Source organism: Sapajus apella, unplaced genomic scaffold, assembly GCF_009761245.1.
Source record: "Sapajus apella isolate SASKATOON/1434 unplaced genomic scaffold, GSC_monkey_1.0 scaffold160, whole genome shotgun sequence".
Taxonomy (NCBI): domain Eukaryota; kingdom Metazoa; phylum Chordata; class Mammalia; order Primates; family Cebidae; genus Sapajus; species Sapajus apella.
In genome coordinates, this window is record NW_022437100.1 from 1995573 (window position 1) to 2018360 (window position 22788).

Sequence of the window (22788 nt, forward strand, 5' to 3'; positions counted from 1 at the left end):
TAGGTTGCTCCCGAGTCGCCATGAAGGAATGTGACACAGCCTATTGGAGGAGAAGCAAAGCCCCCCCAGAAAGCAGCCAGGCCAACGGCTGACATACGCGTGGGGCCATTGAGGGTCCTCCAGGCTCGTTGACATTCCAGCTGAGCACAGCTACCGGGTGAGCCCAGGAAAAATCAGCCAGGAACCCCAGCCCACCCACGGGAACCTAAGAGAGGAGAAATCATTGCTCACCGTTTTGCACTGGCTTGTCACGTAGAATAGGCCAACTAAAGCCAGAGAAGGGAAGGGACTTACCCAAAGTCCCACAGAGAGCAGGGACCAAGGCTGTCTTGGTCAAGTCTGTGACCAGGTTTCCTGGCCCCTGTGCCCTTCGCACCAGCGCTGTGTGCATCTGCATGTATGTAGGGAGGTGTTCATTGGGTGGGCCCTTCCCACTTCCACCTGAGTTAGCAAGGGTTGGCTGACATCCACACAGGGCTGTCCTGCCCATCATCACAGGAGGGAGGCGTGATTAATCCCATTCTGCAGATGATGAAACTGAAGCCAAGAGCTGACAGTCGCACAGCTACTAAATAACAGAGCTCTGACATCAAAGGTTTTGGTTCTTTGATGCCAACTCCAGATCCTTCTGTTGACTGGCAGGAAGGAGAATGGCAGGTGATAGAGTTCCCTCCAAGGGTCTGTCTCTCAGAAATGGCCAGATACACAGGCACACACACTACACAGGCAGACACATAACACACACAGGCACAATTACACATGTGCTTGCTCGCTCTTTCTCTCCTCACCCCTCCATCTTCAACCAGTTTACCCGTACTGGACCATATAATTTATTAAAAATATATAGTTACAGCCAGGCGTGGTGGCTTACACCTGTAATCCCAGCACTTTGGGAGTCTGAGGTAGGTGGATCAGCTGAGGTCAGGAGTTTGAGACCAGCCTGGCCAACATGGTGAAACCCCATCTCTACTGAAAATACAAAATTAGCTGAGTGTGGTGGCCCATGCCTGTAATCCCAGCTACCTGGGAGGCTGAGGCAGGAGAATCGCTTGAACCCAGGAGGCAGAGGTTGCAGTGAGCTGAGATAGCGTCATTGCACTCCATCTGGGGCAACAGAGCGAGACTCCATCTCAAAACAACACACACACACACACACACACACACACACACACACACACACACACGCAGAGTTACAAACTCCATTGTCAATCTGGGCGGCCCCCGTGCCCAGAGGGACTGCAGGGAGAGAGGGAGGAACAGTCCCTCATCCTGCCCCTCGGCGTCCCACCTGTGCAGTCAAACCCAACACCATCCAAGTCGGAGGTGGCTGGCTTTGAGGGCCTCTAGGGGCCAGCCAGCTGAGCAGGGGACAGGGCTAGGCTTGATGGGCGGGGTGGGGAGGGGTGCTCAGAGAGGGACTGCATCTCCTTGTCCTGTAGGTAAAAACAGCAGAAGGTGAATTTGGTGTCTCCATCTGTCTCCATTTATAGATATTTACAAAAGAAAGTCATGAGCAACAGGCCACAGTCATGCAAAAGAAACGCACCCCCCTCCCTCCCTCCCCAAACTCACCCCCTGCCCGCCCTGAAACCCCGAGATGTCCCTCACCCAGTGGTCCAGCCACCTTCCCCAAGGTTCTGAGAGCAAAGAGGGCACGTCCGTGAAGAGTCAGTGGGGGAAGGGTGGTGGGTCCGGGACCCAGAGCCACCAGGAGTAGGCGCTGGGGGAACTCAGGCTGATGGGGCCGAGCTCTTCCCAGGCCTGGGTGCTGGGGTCAGGAGGAAGGGGTCCCCCAGTCTTTGAAACCCCACCTTCCTCCAGAAGGTCCAGGGAGCCAGGGTCAGCTCTGTCCTGAGTGTGGAGGGGGTATCCTGGCATCCCACGCCCGGCAGAGGCTCTTGCGGGCAGTGGCGTGGCTGGGCCTGGAGGTCAGATGGCAGATTCCCTGCGGTAGGAGATGTTGTCCAGCGGGAGGGAGGCCTGCATGCGCTCCAGGTCCAGGTGGCTGCCCAATTCCAGCATCCGGATGATGCCCGCCTCCTCCTTGGAGCCCGCCTCCAGGCCCAGGCCCGCGGCCACTGCAGCCGCTGCAGCCGCCTCCTCCTCCATCTCCTCTTCCTCCTGGCTCATGAGGGCCAGCTCGTTCTCGTAGCAGAAGGCACTGGGAGGCGGTGGTGGGGCGGGCAGCACGGTGATCTTACTCTCCTGCAGCTCCCGGGCCGAGCAACAGGGCGTGCCGGCCACCTCGTAGGTCTTGTGAAAACGCGAGTAGTCCACCTTGTAGTGGCTCTTCTCCTCGAAGACCACGGGCTCAAAGCGGTGGCCCCACAGGATCTCGCTGGCCAGGTAGGAGCTGCGGGCCTGGGTGGTCATGGCGGTGGCCTCCACCATGCCCTCCAGGATGACCACGATCTCGAAGTCCTCCGACTCCAGCTCCTCCTTGCCCATGCCGTAGAGCGGGCTGTCCTCGTCAATCTCGTGGACGATGATGATGGGTGACACCAGGAAGATGCGGTCCAGGCCGATGTCATAGCCCACGTTGAGGTCCCGCTGGTCCAGGGGCAGGTACTCGCCCTCCTGGGTCATGTAGGGCTTGATGAGCTGGGCCCGCACATGGGCCTCCACGATGTGGCTCTTGCGCAGGTTGCCCACACGCCACATGAGGCAGAGCTTGCCATCGCGCACCGAGATGACCGCGTGGTGGCTGAACAGCAGCGTCTGTGCCCGCTTCTTGGGGCGTGCCATCTTGGCCATGATGGTGCCAATCATGAAGGAGTCGATGACGCAGCCCACAATGGACTGGACCACCACGGCGATGACCGCCAGCGGGCACTCCTCCGTCACGCACCGGAACCCGTAGCCGATGGTCGTCTGTGTCTCCACAGAGAACAGGAAGGCACCCAGGAAGCCATTCACATGCATGATGCAGGGCTTGGGGGCTGCTGGGGCCGCCCCGCTGCCACCCGCTGGGCCCCCCGCCGCGGGCACCCCTGGACTGGCCTCCAGGTCACCGTGGAAGAAGGCGATGCACCAGAAGAGGAGACCAAAAAAGAGCCAGGAGACGAGGAAGGCCGCGGAGAAGATCATGAGCATGTAGCGCCAGCGTGTGTCCACGCAGGTGGTGAAGATGTCCGCCATGTAGCGCTGCGACTTGTTGCTCAAGTTGGCAAAGTACACGTTGCATTGGCCGTTCTTCTTGACGAAGCGGTTGCGGCGTTTCCGCCGGGGCACGTGGGCCTGGCCGTTGCGGCTGTGTCCGTGCATGTCCTGAAGCCGGCGTGGTCACCTGGGAAGACGCAGGGCCTGTGGAGGAGAAGCCGGACAGGTGAGACGCTGGGGAGTGAGGGGCCCCCAGGGGGCCACCCAGACTCAGCTCCAAGATGCTCAGAAGCAGGTGAGCCTGGACCGGGACCGAAGACTTCCTCTGCCCCGGCAGGTGGAGGATGGCACTGGAGGTGATTCTGATGACAGGATCTGAGCCAGTGCCCCCGAGCCTGGCCCAGCTTCAAGATTGGGGTCCACAGACCAGGAAGCTAAAGCCATAGGATCCAGGTCCTAATCCCTGCCCCTCAACACTGTCCCTCCAGCCTTCCTATGCTCACTGTTCTAGAAGCTTCCTGATGCCCATCTTGGTTCTCCCTGTCCTTCTGCCCTGCTTGCCCTGAGCATAGGGAGCTGCAGAAGCTCTGGGCCTGCTCCCCTCCCTAGATTCCATCTCTGCACTTTTCAAATTCTTGAGGGCTAAACTTCCTCCTGTGCGATAGCTTCTGGCCACGTGTGGCTCTTTACATTTAATTAAAACTAAATAGGCAGGGCATGGTGGCTCACACCTGTAATCCCAGCACTTTGGGAGGCCAAGGCAGGTGAATCACATGAGGTCAGGAGTTCAAGACCAGCCTGACCAACATGGTAAAACCCTGTCTCTACTGAAAATACAAAAATTAGCTGGGCGTGGTGGCTCAAGCCTGTAATCCAGCTACTCAGGAGGCTGAGGCAGGAGAGTCGCTTGGGAACCTGGGAGGCAGAGGTTGTGGTGAGTCAAGATTGTGTCACTGTCCTCCAGCCTGGGCAGCAGAGCGAGACTCCATTTCAAAAAAAAAAAAAAACTAAATAAAATGTTACTGCAGCTCCTTCCTTGCACGAGCCACATTTCAAGTGATCAGGAGCCACATGTAGTCAACAGCCACCACACTGGACAGAGAAGACACAGGAGAGTTCTGTCACTCAGAAATTTCTGGCTGCGCACAGGGGCTGAAACCTGTGATCCCAGCACTTGGGGAGGCTGAGATGCCAGGATCCTTTGGGCCCAGGAGTTCGAGACCAGCCTGGGCAACAGAGTGAGACCCCATCTCCACAAACAATAAGAAAATTAGCCAGGCGTGGAGGTGCGTGCCTGTGGTCCCAGCTAGTTGGGTGACTGAGGCGGGAGGATCTATTGAGCTCAGGGGGTCAAGCCTGCAGTGAGCTGTGATCACGACACTGCACTCCAGCCTGGGCCACAGAGCCAGACCCCATTTCAAAAAAAAAAAAAAAGAAAGTTCTACTGGGACCTGCAGCCCCACCTGGGTATGAGCTCCTTTCTTAGACTCTTCCCTCCCACAGTTGCTTTGAATCCTTCAGCCCAAATTCCCAGCCAGGACCCCAAATTGTTGGAGCAGCAGTTGGGAAAGAATCCGACTTGACAGTCAGGATGGAGGACGGGGGAGCCCTCATCTTCAACTCCTCTGTAGACATCGATATTCCCATGTCCCAGGTGGCTCAGAGAGGGAAAGCGACCTGCCCAAGGCCACGAAGCTGACAGTGGATAAGAAGTCACGTGGTACCAACACTGATGAGTGGATGGCGGGGAGACAGGGAGTGGGAGGGGAGGACAGACCTCGGGAACCTCTGTTCACCTCTATCAGCCTCGATGTCCTCATCTTTAACATGGGGACCAAAACTCCCTACCTCATGGGACCTATGGGGACAGTGGGCGCTGGGTTAAAGCCATCATCCTGCTGCTTTCCTTCCCACACTTCCCAGGAGCTGGTGACAGGCAGGATTTGCCTGTCAAGCATCCCCAGCTGTTGCAGCAGAGGGGGCCTCTCCCTCCACTGGGTGGCAGGATGTGCACAGCACCCGTAGAGGACAGATGCTCTCTTTGCCCCTCCCAGCCGTTGGGTCCCCAGGGAAGACACAGTGCTGCCCCGGGCGCCAGCAGCTGGCAGGGCCAGGACTGGGCCTGGGTTCCCAATAACATTTTGGCCCAGAATTACATAAGGCTGGAATTTCTATTTTCTGTTCTATTCTTCTTCCTGATCTAATTGTGCATCTGTGGCAATGTTTATACACTTCCCCGGTTCAGGACAACTCGGTTGCCGCAGCAACTGGTACGCGCCAACGCTATAATTTAGAGATCAACAGCCTCAGAGCCTGCCTCTTTCCCAGAGAAACTCCCTCTCCCGGCCCAGGGAGAGTGAGCCCTGCCCCCCCCCTCCCCCGCAGTCACCCACCCTGACTCGAGTTCTTCCCCTTACTCCCCTGGTTCCCAAAGAGCTCCCTGGCTCCTACAGTCCTGGGTTGAAGCCCCAGATTCTCATTAACTTTTTTTTTTTTTTTTAAGATGGGGTTTCACCATGATGGCCAGGCTGGTCTTGAACTCCTGACCTCAGGTGATCCACCCACCTCAGCCTCCCAAAGTGCTAGGATTACAGGCGTGAGCCACCGCACTCGGCCAGAAGCCCCAGATTCACTGTGAGACTTGGGCAAGCTATTGACTACTCTGAACCTGTTTCCTCATCTCGAAAACGGGGCTGACTGGGCACAGTGGCTCACGCCTGTAATCCCAGCACTTTGAGGGGCCAAGACAGGTGGATCACCTGAGGTCAGGAGTTCAAAACCAGCCTGGCCAACATGGTGAAACGCCTTTTCTACCAAAAATACAAAAATTAGCCAGGCATGGTGGCACATGCCTGTAATCCCAGTTACTAGGGAGGCTGAGGCAGGAGAATTGCTTGAACCTGGGAAGTAGAGGTGGAGTGAGCCAAGATCGTGCCACTGCACTCCAGCCTGGGCGACAGAGTGAGACTTCATCTCTAAAAAAAAAAAAAGAAAAGGAAAGAAAATGGGGCCAATGAGATATGCGGGAGACAGGCAGGGTCACGCAGGCGTGGCCTCTAACATGATGCTGGCTCTTCACAGCTGGGAGGCCCACACCCTCCGTGTCCCTCCCACAGCATCCCAGCAGCCAGGGCTCCAGGGGGAAACCCTGGGGTCTGGGGCCATGAGCACCTTCTGCTCTGTAAATAGAGTTTTCAGGGAGGCTTTACTTGGCTGAAGATCTTCCCCCTGTTCTATTCCACTGCTTGAAATGCCTTGAGGACTGTCAGGGCAGGAGCATCAGGTCCCCGAGTTCAGGACCCTCATTTTATGTCTGAGGCCCAGGAGATCCAGAGATAGGAAGGACTCGCTAAGAGTCCCAGAGTGGGGCCAGATGGGCCAGCCCTGAGCAAGGCCTCCTCATCCCCCGCACCCCAAGAGCTCCTCATCCACTTCCTCCCTGGGGTGGGTTTTGGGGCAAGAGAAGAGAAGAAACCAGCCAGTCCAAACGACCACCATCCACAGGTGTGCAGGAGAGAGGCAGAGGGGACAGGGTGTGGCGGCCTGGGGCTTTGATGGGTGAGGTCACTGAGCTCCAGAGAGAGCAGGGGGCCTTGCCCAAAGCCAAATATAAGCCCAGGGTTCCAGGGGATCCCTGGTTCTCTGCCCGGGGGATTGGCTCCTGACCTAGCGGGTTCACCTGGTGCTGCAGACAAGGGAGCAAGGGAGCCGATCCCCTGATGGGATACCGAGATTGGGCATCCCCTCGCCAACAGGGCCTGCTCCTCCCCATTAGCGAGTGCCCAGGGTCAACCCTGAGCTTCCACAATCCCCAGCCCCCACCAGCCCACTGGGCTCCACAGTGCAGCCCGATGGGGACATAGTTTACCCCTCACCCTGGCACCTTCTCCAGAGCCCACAGCAGGTGTCCTGAGCCCTTGCTGTGTGCTGGGCCCTGTCTGGGGTTCCCAGTGCTTCCAGCACATTCTGGAGCTTAGCAGGAAAGCTACCTCCCTGGCACTCCTCAGACCTGGCACCCTTCCCCATGGAGCAGTCCCTGTGACACCCCATCCCCCTGAAGACCCTTGGTCTGCAGCGACCTGCTCAAATACGTGCACGCTGCTGCCACCACAGATGGTTTTAGAAGGAGTGAGAGGTTCAGCTACTAATTTGAGACTGACCCATGCAAGGCCTGGCAAAAAAGTGAAAAGTGGCTGGGCTTGGTGGCTCATACTTGTAATCCCAGTACTTTGGGAGGCCAAGGCAGGTGGATCACCTGAGGTCAGGAGTTTGACACCAACCTGGCCAACATGGTGTCTCTACTAAACTGTCTCTACTAAGCATACAAAAAAGTAGCCGAGTATGGTGGTGTGAGCCTGTAATCCCAGCTACTTGGGAGGCTGAGGCAGGAGAATCCCGTGAACCTGGGAGGAAGAGCTTGTAGTAAGCTGAGATGGCACCAATGCATTCCAGCCCGGGGGACAAGAGTGAAACTCCGTCTCAAAAAAAAAAAAAAAAAAAGAAGCATATGAACTTGGCATTGTGTTCTCATGTGACAACCACCAGGGGATGGCCAGGTTTTCTTTTCCTTGTCACATGGGCTTCCTGGGGAAGGCCAGTGATGGCAGGAGAGAGTTAAGAGGCCTTGACAATTCAGCACCATCCTCGTCTGACTAGCGATATTCTTTTAAAAAGAGCCCTGCCAGGTGCGGTGGCTCACGCCTATAATCCCAGCACTTTGGGAGGCCAGGCAGATCCCTTGAGGCCAGGAGTTCAAGACCAGCCTGGCCAACTTGGTGAAACCCCATCTCTACTAAAGATATAAAAAAATTAGCCAAGCGTGGTGGCAGGTGCCTGAAATCCCAGCTTCCCAGGAGGCTGAGGCATGAGAATTGCTTGAACCCAGGAGGCAGAGGTTGCAATGAGCCAAGATCACACCACTGTACTCCAGGCTGGGTGACACAGTGAGACTCCATCTCAAAAAAAAAAAAAAAAAAAAAAAAACGTCCAGGTGTGGTGGCTCATGCCTGTAATCCCAGCACTTTGGGAGGCTGAGGTGGGCGGATCGCAAAGTCAGGAGATCGAGACCATCCTGGCCAACAAGGTGAAAGCCTATCTCTACTAAAAATACAAAAAAAAATTTAGCTGGGTGTGGCGGTGGGTGCCTATAATCCAGCTACCTCGGGAGGCTGAGGCAGGAGAATCGCTTGAACCTGGGAGGTGGAGGTTGCAGTGAGCCAAGATTGCACCACTGCACTCCAGCCTGGTGACAGAGCTAGACTCCACTGAAAGAAAGAAAAGAAGGAAGGAAGGAAGGAAGGAAGGAAGGAAGGAAGGAAGGAAAAATTGAGAGGAAGGCAGGGAGGAAGGAAGGAAGGAAGAAGGAAGGAAGAAAGAAAGAAAGAAAGAAAGGAAGGAAGGAAAAGAAAAGAAAAGAAAGAAAGAGAGCCTTGGTTGTTTAGATGTCTGCTTTAACCCTTTGTGGATGCAGGGAACTGGACTAATTTGCTTGTGTGGAATGTGCACTAGGAGAACGTAGTTTCAGGCATGTTTCCTATGATAGAGGCACTGGGAGGTGGAGAGGTCCTCTGTCACCACCCTGGCATATGACCTTGAAGAAGTTCTTCCTCTCCCTGGGGTCCGTTCCTCCTATAGCTAAGGGACTACTCACCCTGCCCAGCTTTTTGGTTGGTCACAGAGCTTGGCATAAATGATAAAACCAAAGGGATTGGTGAGGTGGGGCCTGGGGTTTCCCAAACCCCCAGTGCGGGCCACTAGCCCATGGCAAAATAAGCCAAAGAAGGATCAATGGGCTGAGCATGGTGGCTCACACCTCTAAAGCCAGCATTTGGGAGGCTGAGGTGGGCAGACTTCTTGAGGCCAGGAGTTCAAGACCAGCTTGGGCAACATGGCAAAATCCCGGGTCTACAAAAAATACCAAAAAATTAACCAGGCATGGTGGCACACGCCTGTAATCCCAGCTTCTCGGGAGGAAGGGGCATGAGAATCGCTTGAACGCAGCCAGCAGGGGTCACAGTGAGCTGAGACTGCATCACTGCACTTCAGCCTGGGCAACAGAGCAAGACTGTCTCAAAAAAAGATCAATGGTGCTGCTGTCCTTTATATTCTGGGACTCTTTCAGTGGCAAACATTTCTTTAGGAAGTGATGAGGATGGGAGATACTGATTGCTTTTTAAATGTTAATGTATTTTCTTGGCAAAATGAAGACGTGACAATGCTATACCAATTACCAGACTTCTATTTTATTTATGTATTTGTTTATTTATTTATTTTATAGAGACAGAGTTTTACCATGTTGGTCAGGCTGGTCTCAAACTCCTGACCTCAGGTGATCTACCTGACTCAGCCTCCCAAAGTGCTGGGATTACAGGTGTGAGCCACCACACCCGGCCCAGACTTCTCTTTTAATTTTTAAAAACTTACTATTTTTTTTTTTATTGAGGTACGGTCTTACTAAGTTTCTTAGGCTGGCCTCAAACTCCTGGTCTCAAGCTAGCCTCCTGCCTCAGCCTCCCAAAATTCCAGGATCACAGGCATAAGCCAGTGTGTCCAGCCTTCTTTTAATTTCACTGTGCTGTAAACATCCAAAATCTGCAAGTCTCCAGTCCAGACTTCACCGGCCAGCTGCGGAAACGGAGGCCAAGAACAGGACCCGGCGCCGTGTTGGAGGTGGTGCAGTAAGTCAACAGCTGTGGCAGGAAGCTCAGGCCTCAGGGGAGCCATGCAGGTGCCCAGCAGGCTGTCACCCCTGACACCAGCCATCCTGCCCCATCCTCAGGAATTGGGAAGGGGCTGGAGATTCTGCCTTCTGGGGGTCCAGAGGAGGCAGAAAGACCACCCCAACCCTGCCAACTTTTAGGTTTTCCTGACAATTTTAGGACACTAACTTCTCTGTCCTTGCCCACAACCCCCTTTGCAAATGAAGAGCTGACCATCTTGCAGCAGCCTCGGCGGGTCTCAGTGACATGGAAGGTTTCCAAGGCAAATCCCCCCTCCCCGAGACCCGTGCCACTGACCAGAAACACGGTGGCTGCTGCAGGGGCACCTCCACCAGGCCCTGCCACATGCAGGCAGCAGCTCCAGCCCTGCCTGAAACTCTGCTCTTTTAGACAGGAGTGGGCAGCTCAAGCCTCGGGAGCAGTGGCCAGTGCCAGCCTGCTGGGTGGTCATGCGTCTCATGTCATCCCACCACCAGCCTTCGAGGTGACTGTTATTGGGTGAGACAGCCAGGGAGGCGATGTGACTTGCTGGAGGTCACAGAGCTCAGCCCTGGGGCCCTGAGGAGCCAGTCATCCTCTCTCCCCAGCCCCTCAGAGAATTTCTGCCAACTCCATGCCAGGCGCTGCCTCCTCTCGCTCACTGAAACATCACTGAATCCTTTGTGTATTTAACAAGTATTTATTAAGCACCTACCACAGCATCAAGAAGGGTTGTTATTTCTCTTCCCCAGCTGAAGAACTGCAGGCTGCAGAGCTGCCGGGGGGTTGGGAGGCTGCTGAGCTTGGGGGTCACACAACAGCAGTGACAAAGCTGGAAATCTAACTTGAGTCTGACTGGCTCCAGGTCCCTGGCTCACCCGGTCCCCAGCCTCTGGCTTTGAGTCTCCTTCTCCTGCCATATCACCCTGCTCAACTTGGGACCCCCAGGCTCTCCCCATCCCTCCAGGCCTACACTGAGCCCCCGAGGCTCTCTGACCCTGCTCCTCGGAGCTCTCAGCCCTCACTGGCTATCGGCAGTGCCTGGCCTCTGCATGAGGCCATGAAAAATGTGCTGGTTAAACCTGTATGTTTGGGGTGGCAAGGCCTGGCTCTCAGCCTCAGCTCTGTCACCTCCCAGAATATCCCTTTTGAACCTGTTTTCTCATCCGCAAAATGGAGATGACAATACTGGTACCTTCCTCACCAGGCCACTGCTGAGTGATCATGGCAACCACCACGAATCATTGCATTGCAGGTAAAATGCAAAAAACTGATGTTGATGACGGTGATGACAAAGATGCAGCTGCTGATGACGGGAGAACGCTGGCCGGGAGCTGGGGACCCCTTCCACTCCTGCCTCCACCGCTCACGTGCTCAGCCCAGAAGTTCCTTCCCTCTGCCTGTGAGGTGGGGTTGGGGGAGCCACCACGGTTCCCTGGCAGGAGAGCTGGGAAGATGTACAAAATAAGGCACCCAGACACAGCTTGGAGTCAGGTAAGAGATGGGGACGTTCCTGAGACTCCTCACCCCCAGCCATCCCTGAACCCTCCTGGGGCTAGAGGGGGAGGCCAACTCTCCAGCAAACATCCTACCAGAGGGGGCCAGCGCAGGGTAGTGGGGGTGCCCTGCGTTGCCCTGATGGGGCCTACAGCATAATTCAGCACACACAGGACAGGTCCTAAAGGGTGAAGGATTTCCCTGGAAGAAGTACTGAATTAGCCAGGCGTGGTGGCTCACACCTGTAATCCCAGCCCTTTGGGAGGCCAAGGTGGATAGATCACCTGAGGTTAGGAGTTCGAGACCAGCCTGGCCAACATGGTGAAACCCCATCTCCACTAAAAATACAAAAATTAACCAGGTGTGGTGGTGGGTGCCTGTAATCCCAGCCACCTGGAAGGCTGAGGCAGGAAAATCGCTTGAACCCTGGAGGTGGAGGCTGTAGTGAGCTGAGATCGCCACTGCACTCCAGCCTGGCAACAGATTGAGACTCTGTCTCAAAAAAAAGGAAAGAAAGGCAGAAATAGAATTAACACCACTGCCCCATTTCCCAGCCTTTGTGGAGCACAGAGTCTGTTCCACACCAGCTGAGGCCCTCAGGTCTGGTTTGATTGGAGTACAGGGGCTTTCCATGCCAACACGTGGACCTTTTCAGGGAGGAAGAGAACTCAAGACCCCAGGTCCACGGCTCTTTGAGCTGTGCCCCTCAAAGAGTAAGGGGTGCCAAAGACAGACTGAGCCACAGGGGAAACTGTGGCAGGGTCCCCACCTGCCATGGCCCTCCACAAGCCCTGCAGTCCCTTGTCCTTGGGAGGCCTGACTCCCTCCTCTTCTTGAGTCTCGGGAGCCCCGCTCCGGGTGCAGTGGCTTCAGCTCTGGAGCCTCTAAACAATTTTGTGCCCGTGTGACCTTAGGTGAGGCACTTAACCTCTCTAGTCCCTGCACGCCCCATCTTTAGGAGAAGCTAATAATAGAGCGACTTCTTAAGACTGTAATGAGGATAAATGAGATCATGCACGTCACGTCCCCAGCCCAAAGTAAGTGATCGATAAGGTGCATTTCACTCAAGGCTGAACATGGCTCCCTCTTGATTTCCTCCCCTGAATTTCAGATGCAGCAGCCCAGAGCCCACCTGGCCCCCGGCCACAGGGCCCTGCCCAGTTTGTCTTCAGTCAGTGCACCAGGGAGCAAGTGGGCAAGATTAGCAGCCTCGGATCACACAGAGCTGGGCTGGAACCGGGCTCAGTCCTGCTCGGCTCTAGCAAGTCACCAGATTCTCTGAGCCTCGGTGGCTCCATCGGCGAACGAAACATTGCGATGCCTGCCCGCAGGGCCAGATGTGGATTGTCACAAAAGCGCATGCCACATAATGGGTGCTCAAGAAAGCTGTCCCCCTCCCCACCTTCTTCTGGACCCTGAAATCCCATGGCACTCCCAGTCCCTCCCTCACCAGGCAACCCTCTGACATCGAAAAAATCCAGGCTGAGCACCTGAGCATTTAGCAAGCATTTACCCAGTGCTTTACACTGATTGATTCCTGTCACCCTCACAATGACCTCAGAAGAAATCATTATTACCCCTGTTTTAGAGGAAAACCAAGGCACAGAGAGGTTTGGCAACGTGCCCAAGGTCACACAGCTTGTAAATGGTAAAGCCATGATGTGGACCTGGGCAATGGACATCAAAGCGCACTGACAAGGCATGCTGCTGTCCTGTCTTGACAAAACTGTCACACAGTTGTTTCCACCTGGTAAATATCCAGTCCTATTACGTGTCAGGTTCTGTGAAATCAGTCATACAGGGAAGGAGAAACTGGATCACAGGGCAAGTTGGAGCCAGGACCCAGGTCCAGCCAAAGCCTGGAGACCCAACAAGTTTCGGTTCCACAGGGGCTCAGAGCAGCGGGTGAGTGTGGGGGTGAACCAGGTCATTCCTCCCACTCTGCACCCCGCTGGGCCCTCCCAACCACTTGGCCAGCAGATTCAGGGTAGGGAAGCAGGCTGACAAGCAAATTCACCAGAATGTCCAGAGGGGCCTTTGATCCAGGCCAAATCACAGGCTCTGGGGGCTGGAAGACCCAGAGGCCACCTGTTCCGACCCACAGGAGCGCCCTTTGCTGAACTGCTGACGCCAGGCCTCTGCCCTCGCTGGAGAGCTTCCCCCCCTCCACAAATACCTGTGCCCATTTTCCCAACAGGGAATGTGAAGGCCAGTGGATCCCCGAAGCTTCTCTTTTCCAGAACACCCTTGGCTCCCTCAGTGGTGGTGGCTGAGGCTTCAACACCCCACTGCCTCGCTGGGGCTTCAGCTTGTAATGACCTACCCTGAGCTAGCATCACTGACTCCATCTTAGCTGTAAACTCCAACCTACCTTCCCCCTCCCTACCGCCGCCCCTTTGGGTGCATAACGGGACCACACTGACGCTGTGCTTATGTCATGCTGACTCCATCCCACCATGTAACCAATGTAACTGCGTCCTGCTTGGTAGGCACACCTGCTATTGTGTATAACTCTCTTTGAACCCCTCCTTTGGGGATTGTTTGGAAATACCCTTAGTAACCAACAATCCTGGGAACCTCCTCCCGCCTGGTTACTAGCTAACTTGCCTGTTCTGCTTCTGTAAAATTCCGATTCAGCTAGGTACCCCCTCCCCTACCTAAATCAAGGTATAAAGGGAAATCAAGCCCCTTCCTCGGGGCCGAGAGAACTTTGAGCATTAGCCGTCTCTCGATTGCCAGCTAATTAATAAAGGACTCTTAATTTGGAACTCAGTGTGGGGCGCATTCCTTCTAACTCGCTCGTTATTACAAGCTCAGTTACTACTGACTGCACACTAGCTGTGAGCCAGACCCAGGCCTTGGACTTGCCCAGCTTATGGATGAGCTGGGGTGAGATGCTCTGGGTGGTGGGTATCTGCCATCACAGGCGGCCAGATGTGCATGGCATGAAGCAGTTTGAAGGAAAAGGGCAACCAGGAGTGAGACAGAGGACGGGACTCTGGTTTGATGGGCATCTCCAAAGGCCTCCATGAGAAAGCGGCAGAGCCAAGACTTGGGTGGTCAGTGGGAGGTGGTCAGGAGAACTATATGTCTGTGTAAAAGTGGGGTGTAGACTATTTCAGGAGGTCGGGCGCAGATGTTGGCACTTTGGGAGGCCGAGGTGCGTGCATCACTTGAGGTCAGGAGTTCCAGATGAGCCTGGCCAAGATGGTAAAACCTTATCTCTTAAGCTTCATGTATAGTTAAAAATTAAAAAAACAAAAACAAAAACCTTGTCTCCACTAAAAATACAAAAATTAGGCCAGGCTCAGTGGCTCACACCTGTATTTTGAACACTTTGGGAGGTCGAGGCAGGCAGATTACTTGAGGTCAGGAGTTTAAGACTAGCCTGGCCGGCCGGGGCATGGTGGCTCACACCTATAATCCCAGCACTTTGGGAGGCCGAGGCGGGTGGATCATGAGGTCAAGAGATCGAGACCATCCTGGTCAACATGGTGAAACCCCGTCTCTACTAAAAATACAAAAAAAAAAACAAAACACAAAACACTAGCTGGGGATGGTGGCACACTCCTGTAGTCCCAGCTGCTCGGGAGGCTGAGGCAGGAGAATTGCTTGAGCCCAGGAGGTGGAGATTGCGGTGAGCTGAGATTGAGCCATTGCACACCAGCCTGGGCAACAAGAGTGAAACTCTGTCTGAAAAAAAAATTTAAAAAAAAAAAAAAAGACTAGCCTGGCCAACATGGTGAAACCGCCGTCTCAAAAAAAATTTTTTTAATTAAAAATTAAATAAGTAGGCCGGGCGCAGTGGCTCAAGCCTGTAATCCCAGCACTTTGGGAGGCCGAGGCGGGTGGATCACGAAGTCAAGAGATCGAGACCATCCTGGTCAACATGGTGAAACCCCGTCTCTACTAAAAATACAAAAATCAGCTGGGTGTGGTGGCGCGTGCCTGTAATCCCAGCTACTCAGGAGGCTGGGGCAGGAGAACTGCCTGAACCCAGGAGGCGGAGGTTGCGGTGAGCCGCGATCGCGCCATTGCACTCCAGCCTGGGTAACAAGAGCGAAACTCCGTCTCAAAAAAAAAAAAAATTAAATAAGTAGGGCTGGGCGTGGTGGCTCATGCCTGTAATCCCAGCACTTTGGAAGGCCGAGGCGGGTGGATCACAAGGTCAAGAGATCGAGACCATCCTGGTCAACATGGTGAAACCCCGTCTCTACTAAAAATACAAAACATTAGCTGGGCATGGTGGCACGTGCTTGTAATCCCAGCTACTCAGGAAGCTGAGGCAGGAGAATTGCCTGAACCCAGGAGGCGGAGGTTGCGGTGAGCTGAGATCGCACCATTGCACTCCAGCCTGGGTAACAAGAGCAAAACTGCATCGCAAAAAAAAAAAAAAAAAAAAAAATTAAATAACAAATTAATTAAAAATAAACATTCCCTATACAATCCCAGTGGCACCCTGGCCCTCACCTCTGCCAGCCTTTGAAGCCTGCGCTGTCCAGAGCGCAGCGCCAGTCACTGTGATGAGGTCTAGTAGGCTGGTGAGAAGACCATGATGGTAGCTTGGAGCTCCCAGGATGGTGGCCGTGGAGCTCAAGAGGAGACGGATTTGGGACACTCGCATTCTGGGTGAAGAGTCCGCAGGGCTTGGGGGTGGACTGGAAGCGGGGATGGAAGGGGGTTGTGGAGCATGGCCAGCAGTGGTGGAAGACTGAAACAGGGCCAGATTTCAGGAGCAACGGTTTCTAGTGTGCAGTGGCCTTGAATGTCCAAATGCAGATGTCCACCCAATGTCAGATCCCGAGCCTCCAGAGAGAGCGCGCGAAGATGGGTGCATGAGACGTGAACGCTGGTGACAGGCTGAGCCGTGAGAGTGGGCAAGACTGCCTGGGCAAAGGCTGTGCAATAAGGAGAGAGGGTGAGCCAGGCACGGCGGCTCACACCTGTAATCTCAGCACTCTGCAAGGCCAAGGTGGGCAGACCACAAGGTCAGGAGATCGAGACCATCTTGGCTAACACAGTGAAACCCCGTCTCTTCTAAAAATACAAAAAATTAGCTGGGCGTGGTGGCAGGCGCCTGTAGTCCCAGCTACTTGGGAGGCTGAGGCAGGAGAATCGCTTGAACCGGGAGGCGGAGGTTGCAGTGAGCTGAGATTGCGCCACTGCACTCCAGCCTGAGCAACACAGTGAGACTCTGTCTCAAAAGAAAAAAAAGTGGAGAGAGGATCTCAGCCCCAGCAGCCCCATAGATGGGAGAGAAACTGCAGAGCAGATAAGGAGGACCAGCCAGAGAGCAGGAGCAGCAGGGGCCGGTGGCCGGCTCATAGCCAGGAGAGGGAGTTCTTGCTGGGTAGGCCCTGCCCAGCCTGGACTGCCTGAGGACTAAGCATGGTGGCCACAAGTCCCCCCTCTGCTTGGCTTCCCTCCCTCCCCAGCCAGAAAGTGGGAAAGCTGCTCATGGGCCAGGACGGAAGGGGGTGTGCTAGGGAGGGGCCGGGAGCTGTGCTCAATGGGGGTCAGGGAGGTTGCAGCAGAAGTGACCTCGGCACATCTGACCCTCAGCCCCGTGCTCCAACCTGGGTGGGGTTGGGGGTGGGGGTGAGGTGGTGTTTGCTGCCCCCATCCCATCGCCTCATCCTTGGCTCTCGGTAAATAAGACTCTAGAGTTGGCGCTGCCGGCTGCTGGGGTGTCTCCCCGAACCTCGGGGGATGGGGCTAATGCCCCCCAACTCACACTCTCACACACACACACACACACACACACACACACACACACACACACACACACAGGATTTCCCTGGGATGCTCGGCCGGGCCCAGCAGGTGCCCAAAAGAAGTGGTGTGGGAGCAGGGAGGAGTGAGGAACAGAGTCAGGGCTGAGTTCAAGCCCCATTCCCTCCTTTACCCGGCAGAGGCCACGCAGGTGGTACTGCCTGTGACGCCCCCTGGGCCCTCCTGGGACTCCAGCCTGAGACTCATACGTGGGGAATGCGCAGCCTTGCCTTCAGCGGCGCCGTCTGGAAGCAGCCCAAATGCCCATCCACGGACGGCACAGCACGCAGACATAAAAAACTGGGAGGGAGCTCTGCGAGGAGCAATGTAGGTCTTCAAGATGTATTTTTAAGTGGTGAGTAGAGTAGCTACCATTTGTGTAAAAAAGGAGAGAGAAGAAATTTATAGATACACATATTTGCTTGTCTCTGCTTGTCTGTGGATGGAGACCCAGGAAGCTGGTGACATTGGCTGCTCCGGGGAGGGAAAGCAGGAGGCTGGGGACAGGGTGGGAGGAGGAACCGTCACTGTATTCCCGTTTGTGTCTTTTTAAAATTTTAGAACCATACGAATGTATTACCTGTGGGAAAATGCACATGAAAAGTTTAAAAATTAATGTGCACACATGCATATTTTCCAGAGAAGCATCATAGCATTCATAAGGTTGTCAAAAAGGACTGTGAGGCTGAAAGGCTGAGAACACTTTACCCTTGTACTGCGTGGCTTTGGGAAAATGTCTTAACCTCTCTGAGTCACATCCATAAAATGGGAAGGAATAACACTCAGTGTACAGGCAGGCTGCCAAAGAGAACACTGCGAGCAGGGGTTTGTAAACTGTAGCGTGCAGAAGCCTGCCTGCCTGCTTCCTTCCTTCCTACCTCTCTCTCTTTCTCTTTCTTTCATTTTTTGAGACAGGGTCTGGCTCTGTCACCCAGGCTGGAGTGCAGTGGTGCTATCACAGCTCACTGTAGCCTCGATATCCCAGGCTCAAGTGGTCCTCCCACCCCAGCCTCCCATATAGCTGGGACTTCAGGTGTGCACCGCTGTGCCTGGCTAATTTTTTAATATTTGGTAGAGACAGGGCCTCCCTAGGTTACCGAGGCTGGTCTTGAACTCCTGGGCTCAAGTGATCCTCCTGCCTCGGCCTCCCACAGTGCTGGGATTACAGGTGTGAGCCACCTCACCTGGCCTGCAGCCTTTCTTGAGGGGATTACTCAGCTCTCAGCGGTTCCGAGGGAGGCTCCGGCCTGGCCCTCATCTTCCTCCTTGAGTCCTTCAGGCCTGAGGGCCTCTCTCCAGGTGGCCCCTCACTCTTCTGCCTCCGTCCTCTCCATGCCCCACCTCCCTTCTCTTCCCCCAGTCCTCCCAGTGATCTCATCCGGTCCTGTGGCTTAAAATACCACCGGGCCTGCATCTCCCTCCCAGGCAGCAACAAGCCCACTCGGCTCCTGCTCCCTGTGGCCGCTGGAGGGCGAAGAGACAGAGACGGCGGGAGGAACAATCAGCCCCTGCCCATGACCCAGCACTGCACACGGCCTCAAGGGGCTATCACTGACAGAATGCCTACCACGGCGGGGCGGGGGGACCACGGGCTACGTGCCCCTCTTCGCTTTTGACCAACTTCTCACTGGCTCCTCAGGCCAGAGTCTCCATCATGAACCTGGCACTGCCAAGCCCAAGCGATACCCCAGTCCCCTCTCCTGCCTTCCCCATCTCCATCTGTGACTCCTCCGAGGGGGTCACTCAGGCCCAACACCTGGGCGTCACCCTCCAGACCTTCCTAACCCCAACTGCAATAATAATGGGATAACAACTAACATGTGCTTAGTGTTCACTGAGGTCCCAGCGCTGGCCCACACCTGCCAGGCAAGTGTTGCTATCATCGTGCCTTGGCAGGCTCCGGAGCTTGCCCAAATCGGGTGAATCTCGGTGCCCCAGATGTGTCCCCTCACTCAGCCATCCATCCCAAAGATCCATATCACTATTGCCGCAGGCAGCCTCTGCCCAGACGAAAGCCTGGCCTCAGAGAGGTCCTGACCTCTTTGACCTCACCTCCTCCACTCCCCAGCCAAGGGAAAAGACCTTCTTTCCCGTCCCTTTTTTTTTTTGAGATGGAGTCTCGCTCTGTCGCCAGGCTGGAGTGCAATGGCAAGATCTCGACTCATTGCAACCTCCACCTCCCAAGCTTAAGCAATTCTCCTGTCTCAGCTTCCCAAGTAGCTGGGATTACAGGTGCACGCCACCACACCCGGCTAATTTTTTGTATTTTTAGTAGAGACGGGGTTTCACTGTGTTCCCCAGGCTGGTCTTGAACTCTTGAACTCAGGCAATCCGCCCGCCTTGGCCTCCCAAAGTGCTAGGATTACAGGCGTGAGCCACCGCGCCCAGCCCCTTCCCGTCCCTTTAAGGCACCAAGTTTACTTCTATCGCGGGGCCTTTGCACTGGCTGTTCTTTGTGGGAGAAATTCTCTTCCCCAAGACTCCGCCGCTCAGGGCTTCCTACCATTCAGGTCTAGATTCAAAGGCTGTGTGTCCCAAGAGGCCCTCAGCCCTCCCTCCCCATCCAGCTCTGGGATCTTCCTGGCAGCACTTAGCAGTCCAACCAATCTCATTTGCAACAGCACCAAGGGCAGGAACTTTGCCTCCCTACTTCGCCCTGACTCCCAGAGGCTGGCAGAGTAGCTGCTTCCTAAACATCTAATGCCTGACAAACAAGATCACCCAGCCTGTCACAATTCCCCGGAAGGGTCTAGCTGAGCCATGTGACAGATCCTGACCAAGGTGAAGCTATTTCTGACACAGAAGTCAGGGAGAACGTCCCAGCAGAAGTGGCCTCTGAGCAGTGACCAAGATACCCTGTGTGTCACTGGACATGAGCACAGTGGTCATAAGCAGAGGAGAGAGAGGACAGGAAGTCAGAGGGTTCAAGCCTCTGCCCCACCCTCCACGGAGCACAGGCTTCTCTTCCCAGGTGTCCCCCAGGTGTCAAGGGCTCGGGGGAGGACGTCCTGGCTTCACCCAAGGATGGGTGGCAGGGATGTGTATACAGGACCTAGTGGGAGAGGGCACAGCAGACAGAGGTCTCAGAAGGGCCAGAGACAGCGGGAGGAACAGTCAGCTCCTGCCCATGACCCAATGCTGGGCCACAGCCCCGGGGGACTGTCACTGACAGAATACCTGCCATGGGGGGGCCACGTGCTGTGTGCCCCTCTTCACTTCTCACCATCTCCCACTGGCTCCTCAGGCCAGAGAATCTTCAACTCCAGCCAACCCCCATCCATCCATCCATTCATTCATCACCCTACATGTCCCCTGTGCTGGAACATGGTCTGCCTTCCTGCTGGGCACCAAGTGTGACTCAACACAGCCCAGTGCCTTGCGTCGGAGGGTGCTGTATAAATAAGTAAATGATCATGCATTGAGCACCTACTGTATGCTGAAGGGAAGCAGGTAAGTCACAAACCTGCTTTGTTGAGGTCTGTGTGCATGTGGGTGTGTGTGTGTGTGTGTGTGTGTGTGTCAGGGCACAGAGAGAAGGTCCCCAGGAAGATGGGGCAAGCAGGAGAGCACAAGGACAGAGCAGGGCTGGCGTAAGCTGAGCGGAAAGCAGAGAATTTGGCCCAGCCTGGGATCTAGCCCTGGGGAGATGTAGGGGCCCTGGAGGAGCGTGGGAGCCTGGACCTGGGTGGTCCTCTGAGCAAAGGACAGGTGGCTGCTTCTGAGGGCGGGACAGCAGCAACCCGGAAGTCGTGGCACTTATTATCACTAGGAACCAAACATCCAGGAAAAAAGGGAACCTGTACGTCACAGCCTCTAGGATTTCTATACAGGACAGTAGCTTTCAAACTTTTTGACTAAAATCTGTAGTAAAAGCAAATATCCTGTTTGTTATTTCAACTTATTATTTATTTATTTTTGAGACGGAGTCTCGCTCTGTCCCCCAGGCTGGAGTGCAATGGCCAGATCTCAGCTCACTGCAACCTCCGCCTCCCAGGTTCAAGCAATTCTCCTGCCTCAGCCTCCTGAGTAGCTGGGATTAGAGGCATGTGCCACCACTCCCAGCTAATTTTTGTATTTTTAGTAGAAATGGGGTTTCACCATGTTGGTCAGGCTGGTCTTGAACTCCTGATCTCGTGATCCACCTGCCTTGGCCTCCCAAAGTGCTGGGATTACAGACGTGAGCCACCATATCCAGCTATTTCAACTTATTTTATATTTATCTTTTAGAGATAGAGTCTTGCTCCAATGCCCATGCTGGAGTGCGGTGATGCGATCACAACTCAACTGCAACCTCCTGGGCTCTTGCCATCCTCCCGCCTCGGCCTCCCAAAGTGTTGGGATTACAGGCGTGAGCCACTGCACCCGGCTATATATTTAAAGCTGAAGTAAGAGTGTCACAAAATAATATTTATCCTCACTACATGCATAGTATTTTGAAATCTTCTTTTTAATTTCATTTTTGGAAAATAAGTAGTGCAACTAAGTAAATCAATTTACCAGCCCACTAACAGGCCAGGACCTATATGCAATTTATTTTATTTATTTTTTTTTAGGCAGAGTCTCGCTCTGTTGCCCAGGCTGGAGTACAGTGGTGTGATCTCGGCTCACCACAACCTCTGCCTCCTGGGTTCAGGCAATTCTTCTGCCTCAGTCTCCTGAGTTGCTGGGACTACAGGTACATCCCGGCTACTTGGGAGGCTGAGGCAAGGGAATCGCTTAAACTGAGAGGTGATGGTTGCTGTAAGCTGACATCGCACCACTACACTCCAGCCTGGGCAACAGAGCAACAGAGTGAGACTCCATCAAGAAGGAAGAGAGGAAGGAGGGAGGGAAGGAGGGAGGAAGACAGAGAGTGGCGGGGGGGAAGGCACAGAGGCTCACGCCTATAATCCCAGCACTTTGGGAGGCCAAGGTGGGCTGATCACGAGGTCAGGAGTTCAAGACCAGCCTGGCCAATATGGTGAAACCCTGTTTCTACAAAAAATACAAAAATTAGCCAGGTGTGGTGGTGCTCGCCTGTAGTCCCAGCTACTCAGGAGGCTGAGGCAGAAGAATCGCTTGAATCAGGGAGGTGGAGGTTGCAATGAGCCAAGATCATGCCACTGCACTCCATTCTGACAGAATGAGACTCTGTCTCAAAAGGAAAAAATAAAAAAGTGGGGGTGGGGAGCTAGGGAGAGATAGCAAGGGGAGTGATGCCAGATGTAGGTGATGGGGAGGAAGGCAGCAAATCACACTGCCACGTGTGTACCTATGCAACAATTTTGCATGTTCTTCACATGTACCCCAAAACCTAAAATGCAATAAAATAAATATATGGGGGAAAAAAAAAGGAGAGAGGGAAGGAGAGAGGGAGGGAGGGAGGGAAGAGAGGCAAAAGCCTACCCTTATGGGGCAGGGGATAGAGGCTCAGAGAGGTGGGAAAGCTGCCCAGGTCCCACAGCTGCTCAGGGGTGGAGCTGGACACGAGCCCAGATCTTCTGTTTCCCAGTCATGGGCCTCACCTGGGACCACTGAGGCTGGAGGAGCCTTGGGGCAGGGAAGGGGGAGGCCGGCCACTCCTCCTGTCTTGCTGAGAGCAGGCTGGGTCCCCGTGGCCCAGAGGGCAGGGTGAAGGACCGAGAGGGAGGCAGGTATCAGCTGGCAGAGCCTTCCAGAGGCCAGTGGGCTTCCCAGGAGATGGTGAACTTGCCGTGAGGAAGTGAGGAGGGACTTGAGGCCC

At 54.7% G+C, this 22788-nt stretch overlaps 1 protein-coding gene across 3 annotated transcripts in view; it reads right to left on the reverse strand.

Moving 5' to 3' along the window:
• Positions 1 to 1460: 1460 nt before the first annotated feature.
• Positions 1461 to 22788, reverse strand: part of KCNJ4 (potassium inwardly rectifying channel subfamily J member 4) — a 28534-nt gene continuing 7206 nt past the window's right edge. The window contains exons 1-2 of one of the 3 annotated variants that reach the window (XM_032266610.1): positions 19479 to 19805; positions 1461 to 3303 (exon numbers count right to left, since the gene is read on the reverse strand). In XM_032266610.1, the coding sequence (XP_032122501.1) occupies positions 1930 to 3264 (1335 nt within the window). In that variant the 5' untranslated portion in view covers positions 3265 to 3303; positions 19479 to 19805 and the 3' untranslated portion in view covers positions 1461 to 1929. Of the gene's footprint in view, positions 3304 to 10512; positions 11354 to 19478; positions 19806 to 22788 lie in introns of those variants that run through there. The other 2 variants (XM_032266611.1, XM_032266609.1) reach the window with 2 other exon arrangements.